At 42.6% G+C, this 12,889-nt stretch overlaps 1 protein-coding gene across 4 annotated transcripts; it reads right to left on the reverse strand.

Moving 5' to 3' along the window:
• Nucleotides 1-2,950: 2,950 nt before the first annotated feature.
• LOC138064688 (metaxin-3-like) lies at nt 2,951-12,889 on the reverse strand. 4 transcript variants are annotated; one of them, XM_068928428.1, is made up of 9 exons: nt 12,779-12,889; nt 12,387-12,456; nt 10,976-11,052; nt 9,343-9,435; nt 8,063-8,245; nt 7,834-7,910; nt 6,826-6,983; nt 6,340-6,428; nt 2,951-4,908 (listed from the first exon to the last, which is right to left on the reverse strand). In XM_068928428.1, the coding sequence occupies exons 1-9, from the start codon at nt 12,857-12,859 to the stop codon at nt 4,798-4,800; spliced, it is 939 nt and encodes a 312-aa protein (XP_068784529.1). In that variant the 5' UTR covers nt 12,860-12,889; the 3' UTR covers nt 2,951-4,797. The 4 variants fall into 4 exon arrangements, with proteins under 4 accessions (XP_068784529.1, XP_068784530.1, XP_068784532.1 ...); XM_068928429.1 differs by having other exon boundaries at nt 2,951-4,934; XM_068928431.1 differs by lacking the exon at nt 6,340-6,428.

Below are 12,889 nucleotides of genomic sequence, written 5' to 3' on the forward strand. Positions count from 1 at the left end.
GGGTCAGTGTGGGAGAAAGCAGATGTTCCTAATGCCTTTTCTTGTTAACCTTTTCTTTCCTTCTCCTTCCCAGCGTCTCATTCCAACCTGGTCTGATTTCACTAGGGACCTGGGATCGTTCCTGGAGGCTTTACTCCAAGTGGTAACAGCAAACCAGTGCAGTACGGAGGACACTGAACCACCTTCTTCCCCTCCCTGCTTTTTCACATCCCTGAGGTGGTGCAAAAAAGTCCTCCACCTTCCTGGCAGCTACTGACATCCCCCCCCAAACCCGGGCTTGGGATGGGCATAGGCTGCCCCAGTCCCTCCCCATTGCAGGGCATTTCTCCTGCTGGGGGGGTGGGGGGGAGGAGACCAGTGCGGTGGGGCTCGCCGCACTCACAGAGCAGGACGTGAGCGCTACGGGCGCATAAGCCCCGTGTCATCTCCGCACAGCTGGGTCTCGCGCATGCATAGGAGCGGAGTGCTGCTGTGAGCCTGTACACCGGGCGCTGCCGGAGCACGCGCCTTGCGAACCGCCGGGCCGGGGAAGAGGCTCTCACCCAGATGCCTGCCTGCGCTCAGTCACGTCCCACCTTCCCGCCAGGATGAGGACTCCCGAGCTCTGCGGGCAAAGCTGCCCCGGGGTGCTCCCTCGCCTGCTTCGGGGACAACAGCCTCAGTGAGCTGAAGCTGCTGAAAGCTGGTGCTCAGCTGGCTCGTCCTGAGCACCTCCAGACAACACGGACAGGAGCGTCGTGCTGACCAAAAGGCAGGCGGAGGAGAACGGCTGCTTGGCTGGCGCGGGGGGAGCCGCATGAGGACAGTGGCCAGACGCTCAGAGGAAAGCTGTGGGCTGTGTGCGGTCTGTGCGTGCCACCAGCTACGCCGAAGGGCCCAGCGCTGCAGTGAGATCAGTGCTCCAGCAAGTGCATCAAAATTTGTCACCTCACAGACACTGGTTAGCACCACATGGGATTATGGAGCGTTTTGCTGAATTGGGTTAACCACTAAAAGCAGACTAAAATGACTTGTGAAACTGGAGGCTAAAATCAGTATTTTTTTTTTAATGCAGTGTCTTGTTAGGCAGCAGGGTCTTTGAATGATAAAGTATGAGGTTAGGGTTTGGACAACTTGCTGCAACAGCGCAGACCAGCCAGATTTGATCTACAGCATAGAGTTGGTCAGGCTAACATAAAAAGCTGACTAGCGGTCTGGCTTTTAGTACGAAAGAGGACACTATGAATGGTTCCTACTGCAACGCCAAGAATAACACCAAGTAAGAGAGGTAACCTATTTAAGTCAGTCTGGAAACTGTTTCAACCAGGAATCAAATACAATTGGGTGATTTTCTTAATGGAGTGCTAAGCTACGTTAGCGAAAGTGACGTGACTTTACCAGTGCCTAGGAGTATATAAAAGCCTAATGCATCCCAGCAATATTCTAGAAGGGGAAAAAAAGACATTTTTAAAGCTAACTTGGAAATATTCAACAGACCATACTTGCAGCAATGTTTCATAGCATTTTTCATCTGATTTCTTTAACAACATACATATTCCTGCAACCAGCTCACCAAATACAGACTAGCCCTAATGCCATCTACATAAAGGCTTTTGCTACAACACTCCCTGACAGCAGGGGTGTTAAACAGGTTGCCCTGCTTCCAGCTGGAAGCCCTTCTCCAGGTGAAAGCATGGCAGGCAGCGTGACTTCCTCTAGAGGCAATAATCTGGTCCCAGCCACCATCTTCCGGGGCAGGGCAGGGAGCAGGAGACCTACGGGTTGCTCTGCGAGCAGCAGTACAACAGAAACAGGTACTTCCTGCACTTGCATGGTGTCGGTGCATGCACAAAGGGCTCAATACAGCACAAAGACAGCAGATGTGCAGTGCGTATAACCGCCAGCTGCTCTGTGCAGGAAGCAGGACAGCATGCAACGGTCCCAGGGCCCCACTGCTGCAGCTTGGCCAGAAGGGCCCATCACTTCCATTGCAGACTATCCTTTATCGCAGGCAATGGAAGAAAAGCCAGGCACTGCGGCAGATTTGCACCCACTTTCGTAGAGATCTACATCTGAGGTAGGTAGCTGAGGCTTCCTTTATATTCAGTGGAGAGAGGCACGTTTTCAGGGCTCAATTCACTTGCCTGTTTCAGACGCTTATTTTAAGGAGATGAATCATACCTAAAGCATCTTTCTCCCCTGGCCTGAGAGGGAGTTGTGGCCGACTACCTCAGGTGTAGCTGTCTGTGCTTACTCAAACTGAGTCCCACTCTGAACTTCCTAACTGCCCAGTTTCAAAATGCAGGCACACAAATATGCCAGTGAACATAACGGGTAAGTCTGAGCTGTCAGGCCAGAGAGGGCATTTTCCACATAAAGGAGTTTGGTTTTCATTTCAGCTTGGATAAAATGTAATTAAGCAAGAAAGAGCATGGACATGCAGCCACGCAGGTTGTCTGGGATCACGTACACCGCTCCAAGCAATGCTGTGATCTCCAGCCCTCTTATCCTCTGCCACGCAGTGAATTAAGTTACTTAGGCACTGCTTTGTTGAGCAGATTGTGTACTCACACAGCACGGCAGATCACTCTCAAAAAACCCCTTGATATTAGTCTGACTGTACAACTTCAGTATTTAATAGGGTGGGATTCCTGTCTAGTCAGAGTGCTTCTGATAATCACCAAGGCTCACATATAAGATGACGTTTGGTGTGGAGAAGCACAGGTTTTCTACACACACAAATACAAAAACAGTTGTGCTGAAAGAAGTGATTGCTACTTAAGAGTTATAATTACAATTTAAAAGCTGATATATTAGATACATTGAATGGTTTTGATCTTTTGTTCTAGCAGTCAGCCATTTTTATTTCTTTGAACGGAGCTATTTACAGATGAGAAAGTCTTTCATAAGAAAAAAAAAGCCTAAAATCCAACATAATCTCTATAAAAAAAAAAAAAAAGGCTACCAAAACTCCATTAAAAATCCAAAATTTTAATCTTGGAGCAATGAACTCTTTACAAAGAGATTTTAAAGATTATGCGTACATATTCACAAAAGCAACAAACTAAGGCATATTCTCCATAGCTGTGTTCAATAAATAAAAGACTATGAAAAGCCATGTGACATGATCTCTCTTAAACCTTGTCAAGATACAGGCAGCAAAAATTTCAAATATTTTAATTTTTTACATGTACTGGACTGTCAGTTTATTCAATTAGCACAAGTATGGGCTAGATCCATTTCTAAGCACTAAAACAAACATTCTAGGAAAAGCATGAAGCATAAACCTTATTGTAAAGTGCTCATTAGAAACCTATCATAATTAAGAAATGTTAATCTTATTACATTCCCTACATATCAAGTCTAAAAGTACAGTATGTACACAATCTACAGTCTTGTCTGTATAAACAGTAAATAATTTATATATCTCAAATGTGACTAGTAGCTGAAGGAAAGTTGAAAGGCTATTTTGATTCAGCCAAGGGAAAAAAACAAAACAAAACAAAATCCCAGAAGAGTCACCCATACATATATCCGTCGAAATTCTGTATCTCAAGTGCTGCCATTTTGGCTAAGCTCCTTGACTCACTCCAATGACCCCACTCATGAAGCATCTGCCAGTATATTACCAATACAGAATTTCAGCCTCTCTTCTACAGCAGGACTGCTTGGGTCTCTAAGAACAGGCAAGAGTGCTGCTAAGAGCAAAGGTAATGAGACACACTAAGTCCCTTAATTAAATAGGAGAAATATGTGCTGAAATATATTATGCTTGCAGAGATAAAAGAACTCTGGATCAGACTGTCAAGGAATAAGAATTTGGATGTTTTTTTATTTCAGTTGTTGAATGAACCTTAGCACTTATAAAAAGTAAGACAAAACTAATTAGAGGCATCTGTGACACCGAGTAAAAAGCCTACACTGGCTTTTTTTTTTTTTTTTTTTTTTAAAACAAAGTTTTAACCAGAGCATCTCAGTCCAGAGCTGCAGTACGTCTGCTAGTCAAAGTCTCCTATCTTAATGGGAACAAAGCAAACCCGTCCACCCTGCTACCAGTCCTTTCTGTGATTTAGACCTATGGTTTTGTAGCATGGAATATTATCCAGCACACAGGTTAAGCTTCTTTCACTCAGGTATCAGTGGTAAAGTGTTAGTATTGTACATCACTGTACTCCCCACAGCGCACACACTTTTCACCATTTTCCTCAAAGTGCAACGTGAAAAGCTTTCAAAAACACATGCACCCTTAAAATGCAAGACAATAGTGTTCATGAAGTACAATAAAAAAGTTTAACTTCCTCTCATTGCCTTTCAGTTCTCATCTGCTATGAAAGGCAACATTTCATTCTTTTCCAGCCGTCTGCAATTTTAAAACCGGGCTTCGTAATTTGCAAAAAGATACAAGAGTATGGCCACTCACACGTAGTGACATGGCTGAACTATAATATAGCATGATTACAGTAAAACCAAAAGCCATAAAGTAAAATAAGGTGAACATTCCATAAATGGAATCTTAACTTTTGGCCAACATTTTTGCTAGCCTAAAGACAGTAATTTGATTACAAAATCACTTTCACATCCGGCAGGAACAAACCTCTTGTTTAATAGTTTACTCTAGCCTCAGCTTAGTGCGTGGTGAGCCTAAACAATGAGTTTTCTTAAAAGAAGAGGCAAAGAGGAGATTGTAAAGCTGTATTTCTTCCCTACTTGCACCCATTACCAGATTTTTCCCTTATCAAACCACATTTACATGAAAAAAATTGCTGTGACGTTCAGAAGAGTTGAAGGCAAACACGCATGTAGGGGCAACAGAAGCTGTCAAGGTGACAAACGATTCAATGGACTGCTTTCTTCTCCACCTGCAGCAAGCTTGAGTGTTGTTAGCTTTCGAGGGGGATGCTGAGGACTCTTACGAAGGTTGTCGTCCATCTGCAGAGAAATAATGAGAGCCGGATCTGTCAAACAGTAGAATACATATTATATGATTAGTCTACTTGTTGTGGGTCCAATCACGAATGCTGGTTTGCTTTTTCTACCCTGTTATTTCAGTCCTAGCCAAAAAAAATGCCTTGGTTCCTTTTCGCTCGCAAATATCTGCTTATGTTAGAGCCGCTATTCATTCCGTTAGCGTATGATATCAAATCCAGGGCAAATGGGTGTGCTTCTCCCCAAATCATTTGACCAAGATAACTGAAGAAAGCAATATGGCTATCTTCTTCAAAGAGGCCAAAGTTTCAGTTTTGTAGAACAGCCAAACTCCACTAGAAAGCAGATCAAAAGTCAAATTGCTAACATCAATAGATGCTTTTGCATGCTCAGCACCTTGCAGGAGTGAATCTTTTCCAAACTGGAAACTGTCTGGAGAAGCTAGGGGAATTTAGATAACTCGGAGATTTCAGAAAATATTTAATAAAGAGATTGCAATAAGGTCTTTTCAAAGACAGGTTAAAATTACTCTCTGAATAAAAAGATCTTACATTTTCCTAGCGTATCAATCTAAGGCACCGTACATAATGAGATACTTAAAACAAAAAAAGAAGTCTAGCTACTATACAATAAACAGAACCACAGAAGACAGCACAAGGAAGATCTCAAGGTCATCTGGTCCATCCCACTTCCTCAGGGTAGGATCAGCTTTACCTAAACCATGCCTGACAAACGTCTGTGTAAGCGATTCTTTAAAACTTCCACAGCCACACTTCAGTATCACAAAGAGGAGATACAATCAATATCGAATGCTACAAAAACTGTACATAATAACAATCAATTTGATACACTGATCTTTTTCAGAAAGAAGCATCCTCTGTCCTTCTAGTTAGAATTTGTTGTCTCTGCATCAGTAGACTAATTGTTCACAAGTATTTTCACGTAAGTTACAGAGCTTTTGATAGGTGCTGAGCGACAGTCTTAGAAACAAAGAACGCAAAGAAATAAAAGCTAGAGGAAGAACAAACAGGAAAAAAATGATTGTAGGTTAGTGACTAGAGCACTCAGTTGGAGGCAAGGGGAGCTGGGTATTGGTCTTAGCTTGCAAGACCAGTCTGGGTTTTGATCAATACCTTTGCCTTCTTTTTCGTTCGTATATGCACTTGCTGAAAGATATCAGTCTTTTTTGGTATGCACAGTTGCAAGATAATGTTCTTTTGACTGTAATAAAAATACTTCCAAAGCACAAGGCCTCATTAATCATTCCTTTCAAATTACATAATTCTCTTCCTGCATCTCTATGCAAACTAACTCACTAGAAAAGAAGTAATTAAAATAAAAACGTCCATTGTAGAGTTACAGCTGATAGGCAAGAATATTTGTGAACAAGAAACCACAAGGAAGCAGGAAAATTAGAGATGAAGCAAAAGTAACCTTTTCAATCAAGTTGGATTCCTTATTTACAAGTTGTGTGAGTTTCTGCAGATTAGCATCTACTGTATCCTGTCCAGCTGGAGAATGGCCTGGAGAGTGAAGGCAGAAAGATGAAGAGTGAAAAAGTTCTTAGAAAAGCTTTCAAATCCCTTAAAAAGGCACTGGAGCAAAAGTTCATGCAGTTACTTTTATCCCCTCTAGAAAGGATTCAAGTGGAAAAGACATTCCACACTAGAGACAAACAGAAGTACTAAGCGTGAGCTACAGCACAGAGACAGGTGTTATTTTGCCAATGCCAGACAGGCTCTAAAAGCGAGAATTAAACCTGGATTTAATTTTCAATCATTTTTGCACAACTTTGGAATATTCTTTACTCACACAAACTCCAGCATAAACTGAATAAGATCTAATTCTGCCTTCTCCTACACTCCTAAGTGTAGGAAACAGGCTACACATGACAAAAGAGGGAAAAGAAATACAGCTTACCTGAGACAGTTAGCCTAAAGTAGCAACTTAAAATATCATCACAGAAACGACACAGATTGGGAAGCTGTTTCAAATGCTCTTGTAATTGTCCTCTAGGGAAGCACACTTTATAAACTGGTGCAAGGAAACCAAACACGAAGGCATCCAAGGTAGAAGGCCTGAAAGAGTAACAAAACAAAACAGTGTGACTGAGACAAGACATTAAGACCACTATTACATAACCATTTTCTGTGCACGTCAAAGACAACTCAGAACAGAATTTAGTCAGCCCTTCTGACAGTCCATCTTTTCATATCAATCTGGTAAAAGTTTGGTGCAGAACATTCACTGATTTCAGCACCTCTGAATTAAAGCCAAGGAGGCAAATTAAAACAGTAACTTCAACACTAAAATCCAGTCATGCTGTCACACAGACTGATAAACAAGCCACTTCAAAACACATTTCGGGCACCACAGAGGCCAAGCAGACAAGTTGTATGCCGGGGAACGGAATCCTCTCTCATGAAATGGTCCAACCTCAGCGGCTGCAGGAACAGATCCTCCTTTTGGGACCCCCTGGAGCTATGTTGTTGTCAATATCTATTTCCTGTTCTATGCATGCACCACAGAAAGAGGAGTCTTCCCAGACCTACAACCTCCTCCCACGGAGGTAGCGGTAACGCCTCAGGCTTAAAGCGTTTTTCTAAGTGCAGAAGGTGACATCCAGTCGTTAGAAAAGCATTCTCTAGTGCTACAATAATTCATCAAGCATCCCACATTTTTTAAGCATCTGCCTCTGTACGAGGAGATGCAGCATGAGGGAGAACATATTGAGACACTGCACTCACTTCATCGGTCCAAAGATCTCATTCGTATCCTGTTCCCTCATTCAGATCTTACCTGAAATAACAGCATGAAGCATGAACCCACTGCGCAGCCCCTTTTAACATGTGGCAGGTAACAAACCCCAGTGTTCACTGTGTCATGTAGTGCCTGTTTTCTTAGCCATTAAGAAAAATGTGCACTCACGTATTTCCAAAGAAAAACTGAGATGTTCCCAATCTCTTCGACAGGAGATTAAGGCATTCCTTGGCATCCCTGTATATCTGACGAGACACAAAACTGTCTAAGAGCCCTAGGTGTAGCAAGCCTACTATGCACAGCATCATTCATTGTTTGGCAGTGTGTTAACCTGTTTCAGTTCTTCTCTTTGACAGCACCAACTTGTGAACCAAATTCTTCACTACGTGACACATACCTGTGCTTCCACTTCAGTGAGACTGTAGAGTGGAGGACCCCCCCTGGTCAGCAAGATCCTGTTGAGAGCTTCCCTGGACATTTTTCCAGGCAGAAATAAACTCAGCGGGAAGGGAATCCTTGAGGCAAACCATGGCTTTGTCACACTGCAGTAGTTTTCAGCCTCAACCCAAAACGTGTGCAGCTGTACCAACACAAGCAAAAACATGAACAAGAACTGACTGGAATTTGAATAACACTAGTACACTACTCTTCAAAGTTTAACGTGCAAGATCTCTGTCACAGAAGCACCAGGAATTGTTGCAGCTGAAAACAATCGGGCTCCATACTCAATTATATTAATACTTCGAGTGTGGGCATATACAGTTAAGGCCACAGCTACCCGATATCTAAATTAAAAATGAGACATATATACATGCCTAAAATTACATACACACGCAGTTTGCACATATTCACACACTGTAAATAGAAACTATATGTAAATACTTACACATCTATAAAATACATAAGTTCTAGTTTTCCATGTCTCTGATGTTATATGTAAGCTGTAGTTCTACAGGACCAGGTTTTAACTTTTTAGAATTTTCTTTTGCAATTTTACATAAATCTTAAAATAAAAAAATATATATATTAAGTGATGAATTTGAGAGTCCTGCAGGATAGCTGAAGAGGCTAGCTTATGACACATCCGGTCAGAACATTCTTTTCCTGTAACAAACTGAAGCCAAAGTCATTCAACTCCAATACAGAGGCAGACTCACTGTCCAGGGATTTTTATACCTGTAATATACTCGCACTAAATTGGTAAGGACAAACAGCTATGTGCTATTTAGAACTGAAAAACAAAATTACTGGTGGCCATTTAATTTCTCAAAAGTTCCAACAAAACAGTTATAAAGGGTCTTCACACTTGAACACCTCACATCAGACACCATCATACATGCCATATCTTACTCAAAGGTTTATTAGAAGCATCAAATGAAACAAAAAATAGCTAAAGTATGCTTTTTTTTAAGGATACTGTTTAGCAAAAAGCATCTAAAAGAAAGAAAAAGTCATACGTGCAACTTTAAAATCTCTCATAAATTCATTATTATTCTTCACCCACCCTGCTTTTTTCCTTTACAAAAGTTACTAGGCAATAGTTCCCAAATTCGACTGAAAGAGCAAAAGCATTCCAGCCAGGACTATGGTGTTACTTTAACATTTCTCACATTGGGCACCTCTTTGTAATATTCACTTCCAAAAATTCTGCCCTCTAAAATATTTCCTGATATTTACCAGAGCAGGAAGCAGTTTCTCTTCAAGTAGCGCAATATACGCCAGGGTATCAGCTCCTTGTTTTGCAGACAATTCATAATCAGCATTGTATTTCTATGAATTAAAAAAAAAATCAACAAAAATACATGCTACAAAAGTGTTACACAGAACTTTCCAGAAAGATCATGCAACCCCAAAAATGCAACCAAAAATGATTTTAAACTTAACAGCTATCAAGTCAGCAAATACAACAATATTTTTCAGGAGAGAAAGCATAGGCTCACTAGAATTTCCTTCCTTTACTTCTTCAGGCTTCGCACTTCCTTGCATTCTACATTTCTGCTTACCCATTCCTAGACTTTTGGACCCTTCTGCCCCCAAATAACTCTTGTGCATGCCTCCCATGGCTTGCCAAGCAACTGTCCAATGACAAAAAGGCAAATTTTCAGCAAACCTCTAGCAAATCTTGGTCTGTATTTTTGGATTAAAAAAAAAAAAAAAAATCAAAGCAGTCCTACCTGTTACCCTTAATTAGCTTTTAAAAAGTTTAACAATTTGATGCCAACAATATTAGAGACCAAATACACAGCTAAATTAATGCAACTATAGCTAACTCAGCTTTTAATTCTGACACAGAATCCTTTTAAGGTACATAAAAAGGGCTGGTAAATTTGGGGGGAAGGGAGAGGAGGTCAGCTTTATTAACTTAGAAATAGCAGAGGGTTAGTGCTGATCTTCCTTATTTTGGGGATATTTGAGAAGTATGCAGATCACTGTTATACTTTAACTGAAAGGTTTTTTTTCCAACATTAAGTAATCTTTGGTATTCAAATGATATGAAACTTCTGAATTTTAAAACAACTGTCTCAAATGCTCAGTTTTCACATTCTATTTTTCTCCCCCAAGAAGATTTAAAGTTTCACTAACATGCCATCACCAGATAATCTTCTTGACTAGGCAGGAACTGAATTTCTAATGTAAAAACAGAACAGAAGGCTGGAGTACCATCTTAGAAATAAAAAGACAATGTCATGCTTTATTAGACATCTTTACACTCTGTGAAAAGAAACTGTATAGCTTTATTCTTTGTGAATAAAACATTATGAGACCTGCAAAACGCTGGCAAGAGTTGACGATATAATAACATGATGTGCATCAAGAAATGCTTGCAGACATTTTTCTGCTACAAGCTACAGAAAAACTACAGTAGATTAAAAATAAGTTTTATGTATTATCCTTCAAAAAAGAGCATTAGGAGACAATCATCCATTTAAACAGTTAAAACCACACTTCCCAAACTGTGATCTCCCAGGTCTGCAAAGCCATAATGACATTAAACTGTTATAATTAAGAGTGTGATGAAACTGCAGGGTGCTCAGTGAGAAAATGCTCAATTAAGGCTAGTTTGCTGTCCTGTTCAATGAACAAGGGTTTTTTTGTGTCTATTTTTAAACCTTGCACAGGACTAACAATAAACCTTTTAAATAGCTATCTGTAATCCACCATTTTGCAATCCGCGTGCATGTCTGGAAAATATGAAAGCAGCGGGTCAGAACTGAGTTCCAGGCTTTTGGAAACCTGTATCAATATATACACGGGACATATATATAAACTAAGAGGCAGAACAAGTTCAAATCTCCTGAAAGAGACCTACCTGCTTTCTTAAGTAGTTTAGTATTTTCGCTGGCTGCGAAATAGCAGTGTCTTCCGATATCAAGATTGGTATCTCTCCTAAAGAGCACGAATAACACAGTCAACAGAATTTATATAGAAGACTTCTACCATAACTGGACAATGACTGGTCACTTCATCCATCTCCCTTCTCTCCACAGCATGCTCTGATCTTCCTAACGTGTAAACTAGGTTGTACTGTAGGTTGTACTGTAGGTTGTTGTCATAAATTAAGTTGTACTGTATTGCGCCCTGAACTAACAACACCACCTAAAAAGGGCCCACATCAAATCAGACTGAAGTCAATACCATCTAATAGACTATTGATACTTTGGAAGCCAGGCTAGTTATCTGGATTTCAAGTATCTATCTTAAATCAAAAATCCCAACCCAGTCCGAACCCCTTATCAACTCACTCACCTCAGGCCAATCCTTTCTTCCTATTTGCTTCCTGTCCTTCTCCTCCAAATCCTTGTTACCCACCTGTTTTTCTCTCGCCTTACCACAACCACGGCCCCAGCTACCAGGGCAGAACCCAGAACTCCTCTGGGACCCAGGTAACTCCCACCCCTCAGGGCATCCTGGTCTGCCTCTACTGATTAGACTGCAGGATCAAGGACTGCAGACTGAAAAACCTCTGGAAAAGGGGCTTACACACACAGTACGTTCACAAGGTACTTGCCACTGAGCCTAACACGACCCGTGCTGCTGTGCACTACTAGAGTATCAATTACCAGCAAGACCTGTTATTTTGGATTTTTAGGGGTATGGATTCTATGTATTTTGATGATCAAGAAAGAGAAACGACTTTTGAGAAGTACACCTGGCTAGTTCTTGGTATTTTCTACTAACAGCAATCAATATACTAAAGAGCAAGAGCCAGAGGCCCAAGCGCTATGTGGCTGTAGCACTGCCAGAACTGACCATGTGGTGAGGCTGAACTACAGAGTACTCTGGACTTGCAGTGACTTTACCTCTGTGCAACACACCTGGACAAAGACCGCAGTGCTGAGCAAACGGATAAGCAACAGGTACAAGTATCCATCATGAAAAAGTCCTCTCTCAACACCTTACCGTAAACCTCTCTGACAACTAGATCATTAGTTACCTTTTCTAATTCAGCTTCTCAAACTAAGTGCAGTAGCAAACACCCCAACTGATATGGGGCCCATACGTTTACGGGGCCCATAAAATCATCACACTTGATCCTGCAAACTCATTTATAGGTATGTCACGAAAGCAGGCAGCCCAAACTGGAGCAGGTTACTCACAAACACAAAACCAAAGGAAACTCAGAAATAACTCTGAAATTGGAACCTACATTTATAAAGTGACCGTGAGTTTTTTTGTTTTTTTTTTTAAAGGGAGGCGGGGGGAAGAGGCAGAGAAGGTACCTTTTGGCGCTCTCCAGGAGTTATTTATGGCATTCACCGTCAGCGGAGCGCCAGAAAATTTGGCGTAAGCCTGCAAGATTGCGAGGGGAGGGGGGGGAGGGGATGAATAAATAACCAAAGCCGTGGTCAGCCTACGGGGGGGCGAAGTCGCGGCCCCGAAGAGGGGCGGCGAGGGAGGGCAGCGGGCCCCGACCTGCCGCCGCGCCCAGGCCGGCACCGCGCCGCGCTGCCCTCGGACCTCCCCGCGCCTCCTATCGAGCAGCCCCCAGGGCCGCTGCGCGGCCGCGGGCGCTCCCGCCGGTGCCCCTCAGCCCCGCGTAACCGCGCCGGGCGGCGGCAGGCGGGCCCCCGCGGCGCCGTCCCTCCCCGCGGCGGGCGGCCCCGGCCGTTACCATGACGGTGAGCGACTCCGGGTGCACGGACGGCAGCCCCCAGCCGCCGCCCCAGCAGCTCAGCTCCATGGGGGCCGCCATCTTGTCCGCCGCCGGCGCCGCCGCCCTCGC

Source organism: Struthio camelus, chromosome Z (genome assembly GCF_040807025.1).
Source record: "Struthio camelus isolate bStrCam1 chromosome Z, bStrCam1.hap1, whole genome shotgun sequence".
NCBI lineage: Eukaryota > Metazoa > Chordata > Aves > Struthioniformes > Struthionidae > Struthio > Struthio camelus.